The 19986-nt window shown below is 37.6% G+C and overlaps 1 protein-coding gene across 4 annotated transcripts in view; it reads right to left on the reverse strand.

The window, feature by feature from the left end:
* Positions 1 to 19986, reverse strand: part of DDX10 (DEAD-box helicase 10) — a 252582-nt gene that overhangs the window by 203367 nt on the left and 29229 nt on the right. For all 4 annotated transcript variants that reach the window (XM_038536261.1, XM_038536258.1, XM_038536259.1 and 1 more), the window contains 4 exons: positions 8354 to 8455; positions 7106 to 7193; positions 4127 to 4215; positions 254 to 710 (listed from right to left, as the gene is read on the reverse strand). In XM_038536261.1, the coding sequence (XP_038392189.1) occupies positions 254 to 710; positions 4127 to 4215; positions 7106 to 7193; positions 8354 to 8455 (736 nt within the window). The remainder of the gene's footprint in view (positions 1 to 253; positions 711 to 4126; positions 4216 to 7105; positions 7194 to 8353; positions 8456 to 19986) is intronic.

Below are 19986 nucleotides of genomic sequence, written 5' to 3' on the forward strand. Positions count from 1 at the left end.
TCAGAAGAACAATAAATGAGAAGATTAAAATTGTCAGCCTTCTTAGAGTTCCCAAAGTTATAAACAAGAAGAATTCTCAGGCACCTATTCCATCTTTAAATATGGAGAAGGAGGGGAGAGTTCACTGCAAAGAAAGTCATTCTACAAATTTCTCCTAGTCTTATTTCCCCCATAATCCCCCAAAGGCCACAAGCAGCATAAGGTAAGAAATGGCAGGAAATCACAGAAGACCCTCCACTAGTGGTAAACTTACCTGTAGTGCTTTATTCTCCTGCAGATCCAACCCAAATACATTGTGCCTCTTCACTGTAAAGAAATCAGCATCATGTCCATCTTCCTCCTCTTCCTCATCTCTGTCCAAGAATTGCCCAGAAGCTTCCTTGGCCTCCCCAGTGAGAGGGACAGATTGAGGCTGAGACTCTTTTGCTTTTGTCAGCTTCTCTTCCAGGTCTTCCTCATCTTCCTTCTCTTCATCACTAATCCCATTAGCCAGTGTGTACTCTGTCTCTTCTTGTCTTCTCCCACCTTTCTGAAGGATGGACATTTTCTCATTGAAGTAGGCTCTAAATTCTTCTACTTCATCATTGGTGAGGGAGGGAGCCCTTGGCTCAATCACTTGATTATCTTGGCTCACCATCAATTCTTTGGTGGGTTGTTTCTGCATTTTCTGAAGAAATCTTACCCGTGGTGCCACAGCAAGACCAAGAGACCTTAAATATGAACAAATGAAAATAGTTATCTCAGGACACTGATGGTGTGCTTATGGTACCATGCGACAATTTTAATAAAAACACTTCTCTGAGATACAACTCAATCTTGACAGGTTAGGTAATCAAAAAGCAGATCCAGGGATCCCTGGGTGGCGCAGCGGTTTAGCGCCTGCCTTTGGCCCAGGGCGTGATCCTGGAGACCCGGGATCGAATCCCATGTCGGGCTCCCGGTGCATGGAGCCTGCTTCTCCCTCTGCCTGTGTCTCTGCCCCTCTCTCTCTCTCTCTCTCTCTCACTGTGTGCCTAACATAAATAAAAAAAAAATTAAAAAAAAAAAAAAAAAAAGCAGATCCAAAAAATACTGAACACCTGTCAGAAAACACTGGTGATACATCATTTTTCATTAAGAGGTTAACAAGGTACAAAATAAAGAACACGGAACACCTAGGTGGCTCAGCAGTTAAGCGTCTGCCCTCGGCTCAGGGCGGGATCCTGGAGTCCCAGGATCAAGCCCCACATCGGGTTCCCCCAATGTCTATATCTCTGCCTCTGTGTGTCTCTCATAAATAAATAAATAAAATCTTTAAAAAACAAAAAACAAAAAACACAAGACCAGAAACAAGGGAACAGCTCATGTACCCAATCTGCGTATGTCCAGTTTACCTCTCCGCTTCAGCTGCCACAAAGATGGGGTAACAGGACCTATCAGGCCCATCTCACAACTGTTGTAACAACCTGACTTGCTAACTATGTGAAAACACTTTGTGAAACATAAATACTAAAGCTGAAAAAGACACGGATGTGGAAAAAGACATGAAAGGACAGAACAGTTTTCTGCAAAGAATAAACCCACATTGTCACCATCCTCTCCTCATAAACACTTAATAAGTCACTTAATAATAGTCACTTAATAATATCTCTTCTACAAAAAAAAAGGATTTCTAAACAAAAGACCAAAAAAGAAAAGAAAAATTACTTTCCCTTTCTAAAATCAAGATTGACTTTATAATCAGGTCTTTCCCAAGTCCTATGTGCCCACTAACAGCCTGGAAATAAACTCCTAAAGCCGGGCCTGCTATGATAAACAGCCAACATTATAACATGAATCCATTGCCTCTTTGCTAGGAGACAAGATCCAAGAAACTGAGAGGTACGGCGGTAAAGCATACACTCAGAAATGGGACTGCAGAGGTTCAAATCCTGACTGTCACACACTAGCTTTGTGGCCAAAAGACATTACTTAACCTCTATACTTAGTTTTCTTATTTGCAAAATGGCATGAGCAGTACCAACACCACAGGGATGTTATAAGAATAAAATGAGTTTATAGAAGCAATACACTTAAAATACTGCCTGCCACACAGGCAGCCACTACCTATCATTTGCCAGAGCGTTTCTCTCAGTGTATTACAATCGCATTTATGTTTCTTTTTTTTTTTTTTTTGCATTTATGGTTCTATCTCAGCTACTTAAAACTTGGAGCTCCTTTAAGGTAGGAGTACATACATCTATAATTTTAACATCTAGCACAATGAACTATACATAATAGCTATTCAAAACATGTTTCTTTAGGAAAATGGTTTTTTAAATCATTTATTATATCCTACATACATAACACTGCTTTAGGTAACAAAGGGCTTCTAAGGCAATTTATAGATCAAGGAAATTACACATCTAAACATCCACAAAAATTAAGCAACAACACCAAATTAAACTGTATCAATAATTTAGGCTCAGAAGTTAACTTTCTGCCTTTCCTAAACATCACCAATAAAAAGCAAAGGTCTTCAACTATGAACAGATGAGAATTCCTGGTGCTGGCAGCAACAAAATGTCCCATAATTATGACCCTCCAGTGTTAAAACCCTGTGCTTCTCCTATTTGCTAATGTCTCAGTAAGTCGATCAGAAAACCAGGATAGAACTTCTTCATAGAGTACAAAAAGGAGCTAATAACCTAAACCATGAATTGTATTCAGAAATGGTGAAATTAGTAACTGCTACATAAACAGATAAGCGACAAAAACATGTTATATACATGGTATGCAGTCTTCTATCAATACCTACACACAGAGTCAGGAGCCTCACACTGTTATCTAGTAATTTCAATCACTCTAAAATGTTAAAAATGACAAATTACCTGTTATACTAAACTTACAATCCAACATGAAGAGCAGAAAATAGCAGCTTGCCCAGAAATGAGTTTTTATCAGACACCATTTACAGGTAAAGACATTCGAATTCCTGGAGAGTAGGCCCAAATATACAGACTTTGCCTTGAAAATATATATTTTATCACAGGCTGGGAAGTTTTATGCTGACATTTAATGTATTATTAACCTCAACAGTGCTTCTATAGGATTTTGTCAATGCTTTTCCCACAGGTAAGAACCCCACTGAAAAAATGAGCATTCCCTCCTTTATAGCTGAAAGGTTAGGAAAAAAAGTCCTTCAAATACTAAGCCAAAACAAAACCAAGAGTTCCTTTTTTTTGTAATAGTAACCTCAGTTACTAAACAGGGACATTTTGCCATGGTAACTGTGAGCACCTATAAGAAACACCACAACACAAAGAATATCCAAGCAATAAAGCACGCAGTTATGGCAATCAATCTAAAATAAGGGAAGAACTGATAAGGAAACTCGTAATCAAAGCATAAAAAAAGAATGTCTACAGTGTACCAGGTCAGCATTCCAAAGAACAAGAGAACTGCAGACATTTAAAGATTTCCAACAATGCTTATCAATTGTTCTCCATCTCATATTACTCAGCCATTAGAAACAACAAATACCCACCATTTGCTTCAACATGGATGGAACTGGAGGGTATTATGCTGAGTGAAGTAAGTCAATCGGAGAAGGACAGTGTATGTTCTCATTCATTTGGGGAATATAAATAATAGTGAAAGGGAATATAAGGGAAGGGAGAAGAAATGTGTGGGAAATATCAGAAAGGGAGACAGAACATAAAGACTCCCTCTGGGAAACGAACTAGGAGTGGTGGAAGGGGAGGAGGGCAGGGAGTGGGGTGAATGGGTGACGGGCACTGAGGGGGGCACTTGACGGGATGAGCACTGGGTGTTATTCTGTATGTTGGTAAATTGAACACCAATAAAAAATTCATTTATTAAAAAAAAAATTGTTCTCCATCTCCACTAAGACAAAACTATAGGAAACGGCCAATGTAACACTCAGAAATTTTCACTTTGAACTAAGAAACTTGTGTATGACAAGAAAAAAAAAAGGAACATTCACCTAGTTTTCTAGTTAACACAATCTCTTTTTCTCTACAGATCTTTAACAGATTCTTTTAATAAGGCAGAGTAGTTTCAAGAAGGCCTCTCAGAGAACCAGGTTTCAGACAAATGAGCTCTACCTTTGAGGATTCACAATCAAAACTGTAATATGAATACTTACAGGGCATATTCAGGTACAGGTAATGTGCTCACATCAAATATTTCTTTATTCTTCATCAGATATACTGAACGTATATAGGAGACAAAACACTGTAAAAATAAGAGGTTTAAAAGTATGACATATAATAGGAATGGAAAATAAATCAAGATAAAAGAAAATTAACCAAAGGGATAAATTCAACAGGAGTAAAAAATCTTAAAAAATAGTTGGGCATATCTCCATTCCACCAAAAAAAAAAAAAAAAAAAATACAACCTACCTATTTAGAACTGTAATATTAGATAATTAGATAAGACCTTAAATTTGTTTCATCAAGCCAACTCAACAAAGAATATCACCTCAAAAAGCTATTCTCAATGATAGTATCATTCTGTTGCAATATGGTGTAAGAAGGGGAAAATATAGGCTTTGGAATAATACAGATGACAATCTGAGCTCATTATCTTAATAGCTGAGCATATCTCTTGTATCTCTATCAATTTCCTCATTCAGAGATCAGAGCACCTTCTATTTAAAGCGTTACAAAAAGGTAACCAGAAAAATGCATCTAGAGTACCTTGGTGTATCTTCTGGGAATACAGTAAATACCAATAAACAGTAGCTATCAGTAATAATTATTTTAGTAGTCAAAGAATATGTTTTCCAACAAAATAAAATGTTACTGTATTTAAATTAAGCATAATAAAATCATAACAGAATAACGTTTATTTTTTTTTTTTTTAGAATAACGTTTATTTCTAAAGCCTTCCCTTTTATATTATCATTTCAATTAATTTGGCATCAACCTGAGTTATTTTTCTTTGGTGTTTAAAAAGAAAAAAGGAATCTTTATATCAAGAACTATATAAGCCAAAAAAGTAAATATGATCCTGATTATTTGTCAGCCATAACCAAAGATGATGAAACACATCTAAGGAAGCATTATTTTAAAATTAATTTTTGTAAAGTATACTTAACTCCCATTTCTATATTCCCTGAACTTCACATTTGCTCTAACTTTACACTAATCCTCTCTTCAAACTATTTTCCCTATCTCCATAGGCATGAAAAACAATGAATGGCTACAGTTCAAGGATAATTTTATTTTTTCCCCTACAATTGTTCACAAAAAAAATTAAAATAAAAAAAATAATCACCCCTTATGTAGCCTATCATTTTTGTTCTATCCATATTATAATCAAAGGCTAGAAAATCACTTCTATGAAACTAGATAGCTTGGTGCTGCTGGCACACAGTTAGCCATTCTGTTAAACCATGCGTGACACCCAATAAATCACATCATTTATTTCAATGTGCATTCTATAATCTTTGTTCTGGAAGCCTCATTTGTTGTATGCACAAACCAGTGAAACATCCTTCCAATGTTCCTTATTTCCTGATTCATAACTGAATGGCCTCTTAAGTATGCAAGTCACGACATTTCAGAATTCATGTATATTTTTAAATGTGCATACTATTTCTAAAACCATTAAAAAGGGATCCCTGGGTGGCGCAGCGGTTTGGCGCCTGCCTTTAGCCCAGGGCGCGATCCTGAGGACCCGGGATCGAATCCCGCGTCGGGCTCCAGTGCATGGAGCCTGCTTCTCCCTCTGCCTGTGTCTCTGCCTCTCTCTTTCTCTCTGTGTGTGACTATCATAAATAAATAAAAATTTAAAAAAATAAAAAAATAAAACCGTTAAAAGGTTTAACTCCTAACTTAATGTATGTCTCTTAAACAAAATATACACATAGATGTTTGCAAGTCCAAAAATTAAGAAAAATTTTTTGCCTTTAAAGGTCCTTTTCATTAGATTTTAGGTGAAGTGAGCTTCTAGAAATTCAACTTTGCACAGTTCAATATTTGGTTGTTTTATATTTCTCCTGATGGAAGTCCTGAAGAAAGTCACACAAGGATTTCAGTCTTGGGCCTGCTACTTAAGAGCTTATGTGACCCTGGACAATCTATAATTTTCTCAATCTACTATTTACTCCTGTATAAAACCACATCAATATCCCCTCCCTCATGGGCTGTTGGGAAGATGAAGTTAAGAACACACATCAAATTGCCATGTAGCAGAGTCATGTCATGACTAAGTGCTTAACACCAAGCAAGCATTCAAATTTTAGCTTTCATCACTTGTGTTATTTTAAGCACAGTGAGGCTAACTTGATAAAATATAACATAAGTTAATTTTTAAAAAGAAATGTAAGATCTGCTCTTTAAATAAAACTTCCTTCCCGAGAATATCCAGTTTCCAAACCATAACATAAAAGCCTTACTATGGATCGTTTTTCTGCTCAGACTCCTTATCTACTTAGGATGCTCTTTCCACATCTTTTATTTCCTTCCCCTCGCTTCATGTATCTGCTGAAATCCTGACTCTGAATCCTGACTCTCTTAACTCACTGCTGATACATTTGGGGAGATACAGAGATGGAGATCGTATGTAGATCTCATAATCAATGTACTTAAAAGTATGGTGAAAAGAGTGAGCTTTATGACCCCGACTCAAATATTCATCCAATTTAAAGACTGGGTAGCTGTAAGCACAACACAAAATTATTTTCCTTATTCCTTTCCTAAAGCAGGTTAGGAGGCACAGGGCACTCTAAGAATTAAAAAGTAAGTTTAAGGAAAAGTGAGAATTCTTTGTATTTGCTAATCAAAAGGATTTCTAAGTCAAAAAAGTAATTTAGGAACATTAAGTACTATTTATAGATTAAAACTTCATTCCTAAAAGGCAATTTAGTAGAAGTGCTATGCTCTCTAGAAATTTAACCTCATATAAGAAATTATGTAAGTTTGCTGAAGAAGCACAGAGCTGAATGACAGTTTCCCAGGTTACTCTAAGAAATATATAGTCTTTTTAAAAGTTAAAGAATCTGCTAAAATTATCTGCAAATTGCACTACTTGACTATCTGAAGCATAATAATGAAACCTAAAAGTAACAGAAAACAATGAATTTTAACTTTCATAAATGGTCCACTCCAACAACTTACCCTTTGAGCTCTTTCTTTTAAATCTTTATCTTGTGCTAAAAATGATTCCAATTTTTTCTGCACGTCAATAAGTTTTTCTGGGTTGATTCTTTGTAACAAAAAAATAAAGGTTAAACTAGGACATCTCAATTTTAGAAACTGAAGATAGCATACAGCATTTTCCTATTTTTCTCAATATTTTTAAATCTGTAACATTATTTCTCATCACCAGAGTAGACTGAAATTACTCTAGACATAAATTTGACTATCACGTATTAGGCATAATGCAGGGCGGGGCAGGGAGGGGGTGGGATGGAGATCAAGATCAGGAATCTTCTCTAGATGCCTCAGGCTGAGTGAAAGATACTAAGGTTAACATTCAATTATCACTGGTTATTTCTTACATCCATAAAGTTAGAAAGTAGCCTTCTCATGGGAGATCTACTGTCCATGAAAGAGAATAAATCTATTCTAACGTCATTTTTGTAAGTACCTCCATTTTCAGTCAAATACCATAAAACTAATTTCAAATAATAAACAAGTACCCAAAGATATAAATAATGCTTTCATTATCTGGGAATTAGGCTCAACATGATGGGATCATTACTTAACTCCACAAGGGAGGATACAGGAAACAATGAATTTCTTACAGGAGTCTACGTCTCACAAAAGAAATCCCACTTGTTTCCCTAAGTTTAGAGTGAACCACTCAACTCCTGTAAAGCCAAGATGGTGGTAGGAGGGGATGGATGAGGTATTCTTTACTCTCTTTTAATTATAAAATCACATAAAAAATCAAAGATTCAAAAGGTAGAAAATTTTCACTGGGCCTCAGCAATTAAGAGCTCACAGCATTGTTCCATCAAACTCTTACCCAACCCCTCCAGCCCACTGCCCCAATCTAAACACCCTCCAAGTAAAGCCAGTGTTTCAAGGACCCCAGCACAGGTGAAACTTTGATCCTAATTCTGCCGACAATTTAAGTGTCTTCAAAGGACAGCACAGTCCTCCAAAATGGACACACAACCCTACAAATCTTATCCACCAATGCCTGCTGAAAGTAACAAGTTCTCTGTTTCATCTTATTTTCTCCAAAAACTTGTTAAAAAAAACAAAACAAAAAAACAAAAAAAAAAAAAAACAAGCAAACAAAAAAGTCAAACCAGACAGCAGAAGAGGAAGGAGGGAATTAAGTGTCCATACTCAGCATAATAATTGTCTCTCTATTCTCCTAACAATAACATCAAGACACCCAGCAGCAGCTCCTACTTGATTTCCTTCACGGGCACTTTCTTCTGGAGAAGTTGCTGCACCATCCCTTTTTCTTCTGAGGGAAGCAAAATTAATAAGGCTTCACCATCCTCTTTGTACCTAAAAAAACAAGAAATTTCTTCCACATCATTGCAATCTTCATTTTACATTTTAACACTCTGATGAATAGGTAACACAGAAGTAACTTCACTTAATTAGTAAATATTAGGAATACCATTTTTTTAACTTCTGTAACAGAAAACTAAGGCTCTGAGCATCTTTTTCAAAATTTCACCACCAGTTCTAATTCTGAGTGACTTTTAAACTATACCACAGGAGGAGAGTCAGATCCTAAGAAACAAATCAATTAAAAAGAATTTTTCTTTCTTTTTTTTTTTTAGGGGGAGAAAAGCAGACGAAGAGGGAGAATCTTCAGGAGGCTCATGTCCAGCACAGAGCCTGATACAGGGCTTAATCTCACGACTGAGATCATAACCTGAGCCAAAATCAAGAGGTGAAGGCTTAATCAAATAAGCCACCTAGGCACCGCTAAAAAGAATTTCTTAAATAGCTCTCTACTTACAGCAAAAAGATAATTCCCCATTCAAGCCACAAGAGAATTATAATACAATTACTAATTTAAGAAACATGGTACCCAATACATTAAGGGAATCAAATCATCTTTCTGGGGATTTTATACCTTGGGAGCAAAATTGTTTAGTGGCATCAGTTTTAAGAAACAAATCTCTGCTCAAATGAAAAATTGTGTCAACAACTTGTGTGCAAGCAGTAAGCCAAAATGGAATTGGGTGTTTGTAGAATTTTTTTTTTTAAGAAACAAAAGAAAAAGTATTCTCATCAAAGCACTCTGTTCAGGATTCATGCTATAATAGGAGGAGCAAATTTTTATAGTTAAATACATTATTTATGGAGAAACATTGTGCCAGGCATAAACTATGAAGAACACAAAGAAATAAAAGAGTATCCCTGTCTTTCAGTGATCTAATAATCTAGCTGACTAGAAAACACAAACACACACAAAAGCCAGAGATCCAAGAGAACATTCCCCAAGATGGTACATTACTAAATGTAAAAGGATGACCAGGGGCAATAAATGCCATGAAGTGGAAAGAGACCACTCAGGGTTGGCCAGAGAAACACACATCTGTCAGAGCAGATGAATCTGGGGAGGATCTTGAAAGTAAATACAAAAAGGGAAAAACTAAGGTCTTCAAAGGGGGAGCATAGCATGAACAAAGGAATAGAAACCAGAAAAATACAAGGCAAACTTAGCTAACTAAAGATAGAAGAAATCCAACGGAAGCCAGTGCAACTAAGTGGACACCAGAAAAGACTGCCAGAAAGGTACATCAGAGTCTGGTTTTGGAGGACAATGGCTGCCAGTGTATAGAGAGATAGCATACCACTGTATGTAAGTACAATTTTATCATTGAACACTGGAGGGAAAAACTGACTATGTTGACTTACTGTAGGTATTAAAAGACAGAAGAGCAATTTTTACCTCATGTTGATTTCAAAACTCCCCTTGTACACACAAGGTGAAATTCCAGTGTAATATCTTTAACAGAAATACTTGTACGTATATTTGTGTACACACACAGAAAAGTATGAAATAAATCCTATTAAAAGTGCTTTAAAAGTTCTCTTAAATTTATAAATTGAAAAACATTTTTAGGGGGCCACTAAATGCCAGGCACTACAACAGACATAGTTCTGGCTGTCACAGAGCTTATAGACAATCAGGAACAGACACTAAAACCAGTAACTAACAATAAAGTGGTGTGAGTGTTACAGTAGGCATACTGGAAGCTTTAAAGATGTAACAGACAGCCCTACTGAATGCTGTCTAGGAGTCAAGAAAATTGCCCTGAGCAAATGACATCTAAGAGCAGAGACCTAAAAAAGTACAAATTAGTCAGACATTAGGGGAGAGTCAAGTTTACCAGGGAGAAAAGGCAGCATTTGATTGAGTCCAGTGGATAGTTTCATCTTCTTCATGCTTATTAGCTTTTTCTAGGGTTTCTAAATGCATGTGTATCGAACAGGGAGAGAAAGGAAAAAAGTGGAACATACATTTATTCCTTTTACTGTTTCATAAATGAGAAACTAATGCCAAATACCTTCCTTGCTGTATTCCAACACCAACTATTATGATTCAAATGTTTCATCATCATTTACTATGAAGATATATGAATTTAAAGCATTCTCCCTACACAGTGTTGGACTAAACCATCTGTGAAGGCAGAAATCGCTAGTTTAGGAAGTAGTGAAGTGACACCCAGAGCAGAGAAGGTGTCTGAGAGCCATCTCAACTTCTGAAGCCAGTAAAGGAGTAAAGAGAAATCTCTAAGGTATCAAAACAGCACCCGTTGAAGTCCTCAGATCTTCAGACAGAGTCCAAAACAGGAATCATAAGCCTAATCACTACATCTATCTTGTCTACCCATTCATGCAACCTAGGACAATCTGGAAGAATGGATCAGATTCAAGTCACACAAGGGCCATATCCAAACCTTTTACAACTGTAATAGCTAAAAGACAGATCTGCACAAGGTTAAAACAGAGTGCAACCCTGAAATCTAAAAGAACAGAATTCCCAAAGGAAAATGGAAAAAATGTCCAAAGTTGAATCCCACCAGGCAAACATTTATCAAAAAAACCATCACTGGCCACATTACCTACTTAACATCATACACATTTTTTTCCCTGAAACAGCATAAAGCACAAACTATCTTCCACATACAATACCCAAAAATTTCCAGTAAGCTTTCATTTCAAAAATAAAAAACACATCTAAAAAGAAGGCAGAACCACATTTCTTTTTTTTTTCAAATGCTTATAAGGATAGCCTATAACCCATGATCTAGCTTTTTATTATATTTCAAAAGCAGTATTCAAGGGCTGAAGTTTGGTATTTGTATAAAGAGAAATAAACATTCTTCACAAGATCTACATCTTGGAACTCCATTTTAGACAGGTTATTGTAAGAAACATTCCAGGCACCAAATAAAAAGCCCTGCATATGAAACACACACACACAAAAAAATCTCACTTGCACCATCAGTAGTAACACCATGTTACATTTATGTAGCCTTTAGAATTTAGGAGAAAATTCATTTTACATTAATTTGCCAGTTTTTTATAGCAATTGGTAGAGAAAATAAATTTCTGGAAAGACCAAGAAGTTATAAAAAATATATATATATAAATCCAGAAATATGGAACAAAAACAAAAACCACTAGCTAATTATTATATATCAGAGGCTTTAAACTTCCAGTTCATTACCTTTTTCAGCTCTCCAGGATTCTTTCCAGAAAGAAAGATCCTTAATAGGCTGATCATGATTCTCTAACACCCAGAAACTTAACTCCACATCCTACAGCTCACGAGCATTTCTAACTAAACTTGGGAGACCCAGACCACGGACTTCTGGGTCCCAGTGGTAATTCTTCCACTGAAATAACCTCGAAACAAACTCTGGACCGAAGGAGGAAAAAGCCTTGCCTTTCTGGCAGTAATTTGCCTTCTACCCAATAACCACTAGTCCTCAACTACTCCAATGCCTATTTCCCAACATACAAACTCCATTCTAGCTGAGACCTTAAATGTCCCTTAAACTTTGCCCATTCAGACCTCCAACTACTACTGTAACAAGATCTGGCAGTGTTCATGACTGCCAGATCTCCTAGCCTGGTTCTTCAAATTACAGATCAGACCATAAGAGAGTCTGTTTCAGAATAAGTCCTTTTGTAATTTTTTTGGAATATTTTATTTAGAGAGTGAGCATGAGGGAGAAAGAGAACACAAGCAGTGGGGAAAGTAGAGGGAGAAGCAGGCTCCCCGCTGAGTGCGGAGCCCAGTATGGGGCTTGATCCAGGACCCTGGGATAATGACCTGAGCCAAAGGTAGACATTTAACCAACTGAACCACCCAAACATGCCACTTCTTGTAATTCTAAAAATATATATGAGAACTTTTCTAGGTAGTAAGATGCGGGTGGTATGTTCTGCCAATGTCTATAATCTATACAGTAAACAAACACTATTTTTATAACAAAACACAAATATGAAGTAGAAAACAAAAATATATATGCTTTCAAAATCTCCATCTTTTGTGTCATTCTCACTTTACTGAACACATCTTAGTACTATCAACATCAGGGTACTTCCTTATCTCAACCAGAAATTTGAGGACATATATGAATACATGTTTCCTACCTACCATACATTTGTACCTAAGAGCTGCTCACTAAATATTTGGTGAGTGACAGATATAAACAAACCACCCGAAGTTGTGTAAGCAGATAGAACACTGGATTTAGAGTCAAAAGAACTGAATTCAAGCCCCAGCTGTACTATTCATTATCTTTATAACCTTGGAATAATGAGTCCCTTTATCACCATATATTGCACTCCTTTATAAATAGTTTGAAGGAGATGATCCAGGTCCCTTCAGAGCCTCAAGTTCTATACCCGTGATTCTTAAATACTAGTCATTGTTCACAGAAGTAGGATCAGGAGGTGGATAAACAGAGACAACTGTTGGGCACACTGCTATCCCACAGCCTTCTTTCTGCCCCCTCTCTGCATCTCCTTCTATCCTCCCTACACCGTAGTCTTTCCTGGGGTAAGCAGCCCCATGAAGCGCCTCGCCACTGAAGACAACAGTGCAGTCAGCCATGCAGAACGCACGCAGATGGCCAGAGGAACCAGACTCCAACTGCTCTGTTCCTCCTGCACAATATGGCACAAAGGAGAGCTTATTCCAGGAAAAGGGTGATCTCTGACTCACAGAATAGCTAAAGACTCTACACTAGATGTAAGAGAAAAGGACAGACTGTAAAATATTCTGGGAAAAATAGAGCCAGGTGCAGTGTAAGGACTTGGAAACAGGTACACCATAGCAGTTTGACAGACAAAGCTCACAATAATTGGGAAGAAACCAAGTTGGTTACGGTGGGTTGTATGGAAAGCTTCTAACACACTGATTAAGAACAAGGATTTAGGGAGCTCACAGAGAAAAGGTAGACGTCCTTACAGTCTATCAACTCTGTTCCCAGAATTTAAAAAGAGTCTAAACTAAGTTTTAATACATTAAAAGCAGGAAGAAAACATACATAAAAGTACTGCCTAAAAATTATACTACCTGAAATTATACTTTCTGGAAACTACTGAAAGAGATCATTAACTCCATCTTACAAGAGAAGATATTAAAGCTTAAAGAGATTAAGAACTGGTCAAAGGGTCCAAAGCCATCAGGTGACAGAGTCAGATCCAAATCTAAATTTCTTGACTTTTAAGGATAGTGTTGATCTACCATGGGATATCTGTCCTTCGTAATCCAAATAAAGAAGGAAAATAAATTTATTTTTAGTTTATCTTCAAGATCACAAACAGCAGCAAGTTTAAATAAAAATATCTACCTTCCTTCTCCCAGCACCTGGCTTTCAAACCTTCTGGAAGCCCCACCTGGGAGCCGCAGCCACTACATTTCACCAAATGAAAACATCTGGTCTGGGGCACACAGGCAAGAAGAGGAGTTGTAGAGTCAGAAAGACCCAAATACAAATCCCTGCCCTGGTATTTCCAGAGGGATCTTAGATACAGTTTACCGCATAATCCCTAAGAAATTGTTTCCTCTCTCATAAGGCTTACATGAAGACTAAATGAGTTCTTGCATTTGTTCACTCAACAGATATTTGAGTGTTAGAAAGTAAATGTCTAAGCTACAACCTGTTCATTCTCTTAGGGAAGAGGCGCCTCTGGCTGAAAATGAAAAAGTGATGCAGTCAAATCTCCTCATAAATATACTAATGACAGGCCTTCTGGGAAACAAACTTGGCATATGCTCACATGTGAGCCCTCATCTAGGAGATGTTAATAACAGGATGTACCGAGTTCATTTAAAGTCTGTGGATGCAAGGAAGAGGTCTCTATAAGCAGCATGTAACTGAGTACACCAATAGCCCATCTATGGAAGTGATAAAGGGCATGTATGGCTCAGTGACCACGAGGTCAAGCTGGGTCAGAGCCTGCCCTGAGGTGTCGAGAATGGCCCTGTGGAGCTATGGAAGAGGCAGACCTCTTCCTGCCTCACATATTCCTTGTCATTAATTACCTTCCCTTACCCTTGAAATTACTAGGAAAGCTTGCTATTAGGAGTGGTAGACAGCTACTAAAACAACTCCCAAAGAGCTGGGCCTTCTGGCATTCACACCTTTGTGGTCTTCCCCACACTGAGTAAGGCTGATTTCTGTAATCACTAGGCTACCCCAAGTAAGATGGAGTTTGAGTTCCAAATCTAGGTCACAAGACACTGCTGCTTCCCCCTTACGCTTACTCTCTCTGATGAGGCCAGGTGCTATGTTATAAAAAGCCCCACAAAAAGAAAAGCCATGTGGAAGGACCAGAGAGGCACCTGCCAACAAGCAGGGTGAACAAGCTTAGAACAGGATCCACCCCAGTTGAACCTTCAAGTACCCTGTGACACCTTGACCACAGACTTGTAAGGATCCAGATGAGCAGCCAGAGGAATCAAATGAGCCGCACCTAGATTCCTGATTCAGGGAAACTGTGAGATAATATACAGTTCTTGTTTTAGACACTACATTGTGGGGTAATTTGTTATACTGCAGTGGATTAATTAATTTTAGGTAAGCTCTAATTCATGAGTCTGATTTGAGAAAGTAATTGTGTTATCTAAACTGCCAACTCTGTGCAAAATCTGGGTTCTAAGCACTCGGGGTATATCAATTAAGTAGACATATTTCCTTGCCTTTATGTAACTTACATTCTGGTGAAGAGAAAGAGAAACAATGTAATAAAGAAATGCTTAGTATATTTGAAAGCATTAAGTGCTATGGAAAAAAGAAAGTACAGAGTGAAGTGAGGAGGAGTGGCTGGAGCAGGGTTAAGATAGCCAGGTTAAGAAATATAGCCATGCAGATCCTTGAGGAAAAACCATTCCAGCAAAAGAAACAGTAATATAAAAGGATCATGATTGGGGGGGGGGGGGTGCAGGGAGGAATATGCTCGGCATGAACAAAACCACTCCACCAGTGTACAGCATGGTACATAGGGGAATTGAAAGGAAGGCTAGAGGAGATTGAATAATATCAAGTTATTGGCTTTTATTCTGAGGGAAGAGGAAGCTATCAGAGCACTGACATGATCTGACTTGTGTTTAAAAGGATCACTCTGCCTGCTGTGTTGAGAACAGACAGCAGGAGAGCAATGAAGAAGCCCTGGAACTCACGGAACTCAACGACTCCTAAAAAAATATCAGCCTACTTATCTACCTCTGTAGCTGTCCTGGCCCTGCTGTATCCCAGTTCAATGCTTCCTGATGCAAAATAAAAAACTGGTTTTGCCCTTTAAAAAAAAAAAAACAAAACAAAAAAACAAAAAAAAACTTTCAATTCTAAATAGCAACTAGACCAAGGAAGAAGGCCGTGTAAAGAACCATTATCTACCAAGAAGCAGCAGGCTGAAGACAGGATCTTCATAAATCTAACCTAAAGGAATTAAAGCAACAAGAATTTTCACTAGCAAAGATTGCTCCCATCTGATACCTAAGATATTCAGAGTAACCTTCAGTAAATTAAGGCTCACAGAAATTGTCTTTTCACTTTATTTCAATTTACAAAACAATAAAGGGCACTTTAAAAAAATTATCTTCCTTATCTATTCCATAAAGTACCAGTATTTTCCACAAACCATAAACTCTTCAAAGTTGTCACAGTAGAAATTTTAACTACTTTGCATCTTCATCTTTGCTGTTGATCTAAACTGCTGCCAGTGTGTGATGCAAAGAATTGGCCTCTGCTGCCCCCCAGTGGAACCACCTTCTGCTATCTACATCACACAGTCTGAGATCAGTAAAGTAAGGCTCAGGAGAAATACCACTTCTGAGGAAATTGTTTTACCTTGACTCTGGAAAAAAACAATAGTTACACATATATGAACTCATTTTTTTTAAGTAAGTACTAGGCCCAACATTGGACTTGGACTCATGAACCTGAGATCAAGAGTGTGGCATGCTCTATTGACTGAGCCAGCTAGGCACTGACTCTCACCTTATCTACAGTTACATATAATTCACATCCTCCATCCACAGGCCTGTACTCCCCAAATAAAAGCATTAAAAAAAAAAAAAAAAGAGTGCGGTGCCTGGGTGGCTCAGTCAGTTAAGTGTCCAACTCTTGATCTCAGCTCAGGTCTTTGATCTCAAGGTTGTGAATTCAAGCACTGCACTGGACCCCACACCAGGCATGGAGCCTACTTTAAAAAATATCTAATTTAAAAACAATTTTTTTTTTAAAAGAGGAGTATATACCTACCTTCTATTCCCAATTTTTTTTGTTGTTGCTGTTTTCGAATGGGCATTTGAAATGGAAATTTCAAATTTCCATAAGAAATGGAAAAGCCTTGGGATGCCTGAGTGGCTCAGAGGTTTAGCCTCTGCCTTCCACCCAGGACGTAATCCTGGAGTCTCAGGATAGAGTGCCACATTGGGGTCCCTGCATGGAGCCTGCTTCTCTCTGCCCATGTCTCTGCCTCTCTCTCTGTGTCTCTCATGAATAAATAAAATCTTAAAAAAAAAAAAAGGGGGGGGGGATCCCTGGGTGGCGCAGCGGTTTTGTGCCTGCCTTTGGCCAGGGCGCCATCCTGGAGACCCAGGATCGAATCCCACGTCGGGCTCCCGGTGCATGGAGCCTGCTTCTCCCTCTGCCTGTGTCTCTGCCCCTCTCTCTCTCTCTCTCTCTCTCTGTGTGACTATCATAAATAACTAAAAAAAAAAAAAAAAAGAAATGGAAAAGTCTGGTTTTATGAGTACCAAGAACTGCAGGCCCTAAAGACAATCATTTTTAAATACAATGCACCTCAGAATACAGCTTAATAAAATTATATTCATATTCCTTGCCTCACTTGTCTCTAAATGAGATCATTCTGTTAAAAGGGGTGTGGATGGCTAAGGAAAAAAGATGAAACTTTTCTCAATACTAAGGATCAAGAGAATTTCAGGTGAATAAATTAAAACAAAGTACTTCAAGACAAGTACCAGAATCACTACTTTCACTTAGCTAAAACACAGAAAAGAAAAACAGATTCCTCAAACCTTAGCTATTTTGATACAAAGCACTGAATTCATTTCTCTCTATTCATATATTATAGCTCAATTCCACAACTAAACACTATCTGGCAACACAGTTTTAATTACAGCATAAACACAAGATTTTAATGAGTTTTAAATTTTAATTTAGCCTTTATCAATTCAATTATCCCATCTCATGGCCCACGAAACTTTCTAATTATCTGTAAGCCCATTAATGGCAACTTTTAAACTGCTATTTCACTATTTTATTAAACTCAAGAAAAAATAAGCATTGCATATCCTAAACATTTCCACTAACTACTCATCTAAAAGAGCCGATTCAAAACATTTTTAATTGGTTATGAGGGATCAAATAGACTTGTACCTTAAAAATTAATAACAGCAGAAGTTGCATTACAATAGTTTTTCAAATTAGTATTTTCTCTTCAAACACAATTATAATGTTGCTGTACCTACTCTTCATCTCCAATGTCATTAGAACAATTTAATGTTCACCCTGGCATGTTCAACTACATAAAATTTTTAACAACCTCTCAGGAACCAAACACCCTGAAATAACGCCTCTTTGGTGAACTGTTTTCTGATGCAATAAGATGATCCAATCATCTTCATAAAGGAACAATAATTTTAAAATACTATTTAAAAGTGTTCTATAGGGCAGCCTGGGTGACTCAGTGGTTTAGCATCACCTTCAGTCCAGGGCGTGGTCCTGAAGACCCAGGATTGAGTCCCACATCAGGCTCCCTGCAAGGAGCCTGCTTCTCCCTCTGCCTGTGTCTCTGCCTCTTTCTCTCTCTCTCATGAATAAATAAATAAAATCTTAAAATTAATTAATTAAAGTGTTCCATAAAGATACCTGCTTGCCCTATGTCAACACCAAACGGCATAACTAAACAAGTCTACGTGCCCCTGAAGCTATATGTTCGTGAAGGGTCATATTCCACTTTATCTAGAATGCAAATGTGCGTGAGTACATGTACAAATTCATACATGCTACACGTTTACTGAAGAGCATGAAACATTCCACCAACCACTATTTATCACCTTCTGAGTATCTCACTATGTAAGATAACCCAAACGTGTACCCAATACAAAGATCACCGATACACCACCCACCTTCCTATAAAATGGAAAGCAAGATATCTGTTCTACCACTCAGGTCCCATTTCCTCATACCCCATTAGAAATCAAAATGGAAAAAAAAATAAAGAAAATCAAAATGTCATCAGTCTACGGCCAACTGTGTCTGAAGGCACAGTGACACCATATACAGAACCCACTTCTAACTCCATTGCTTGTTCAAATTATATTGTTAATTGCAATACAAAGGCTTACTTTTCACCCTGTAGCATATAAATCCTATTTTTAAATAGCTTTATTTTTCACTATTATACTAGTCTCTCTATTCACACTGATCAAAAGAAATGTGTTTGATTACATTTTGATTATAGCCCATGTTTAATGGCCCACAAAGTAAATGTAAATCGGTCAAAAAATGTTTAAGCAATCAAATATGTTATGAAAATTAAAAATGAAGGAAGAGCTCTGCTTCTCCCTAGGCTGCTAAAAGACTTGAGAAACCTTCATGTCAGCCAAAACATATAAAATTCACCAGATACAACCAAAAAAAAAAAAAAAAATCTTTAAAGCGATCCAAAAAACGGGGCACCTGGGTGGCTGAGCGGTTGAGCATCTGCCTTTGGCTCAGGTCATGATCCCAGGGTCCTGGGATCAAGTCCCAGATCAGGCTCTCTGCAGGGTGTCTGCTTCTCCCTCTGTCTCTCTCATAAATAAATTAAATCTTTAAAAAAAAAAAAAAAAAAAGCCATCCAAAAACTGTGGATTCAAAGAAATTTAAAATAACTGCACACCAATGAGATTTACCAGATAAACAAGGGACAGGGGACACTTGGGGCTATTTGCTAAACGGGACACAAGGCAAGCCTGCTAGAGAATGGCAGTCATTGCTTGCAAGATGGTTTAAATCTTAGGTCTAGGGCAGCCCCGGTGGCCCAGAAGTTTAGCGCTGCCTCTCAGCCCCAAGTGTGATTCTGGAGACCCAGGATCGAGTCCCACATCAGGCTCCCTACGTGGAGCCTGCTTCTCCCTCTGCCTGTGTCTCTGCCTCTCTCTCTCTCTGTGTGTCTCTCATTAATAAATAAATAAAATCTTTTTTTTTTTTAATTTAAAAAATTAAAAAATAAATCTTGGGTCTAAAGATCCTGCCATCCCTGGGAAACCATTCAGCTCAAGTTGCAACTTAAAAATTGGAAGTAACTGTTGGACCATGCAGACCAACAGGTGGTGTCTCTGCCATCATCAAGGATCAATGTCTCACTGACAACCATGTTATAAATATGCATCCAATTACAATGAGAAAGTAAATGGCACAAGGTAAATGCAAAGAAACAGTCCGTCTGTGGCTAATCATAATTACTCATAACCCTATTATTATTTAGGTTGTTTCCAATTCTTAACCATTACAAAAGTCAATAAAATGAACATCTTTACTGAA

Source organism: Canis lupus, chromosome 5 (genome assembly GCF_011100685.1).
Source record: "Canis lupus familiaris isolate Mischka breed German Shepherd chromosome 5, alternate assembly UU_Cfam_GSD_1.0, whole genome shotgun sequence".
In the NCBI taxonomy this organism is placed as follows: Eukaryota; Metazoa; Chordata; class Mammalia; order Carnivora; family Canidae; genus Canis; species Canis lupus.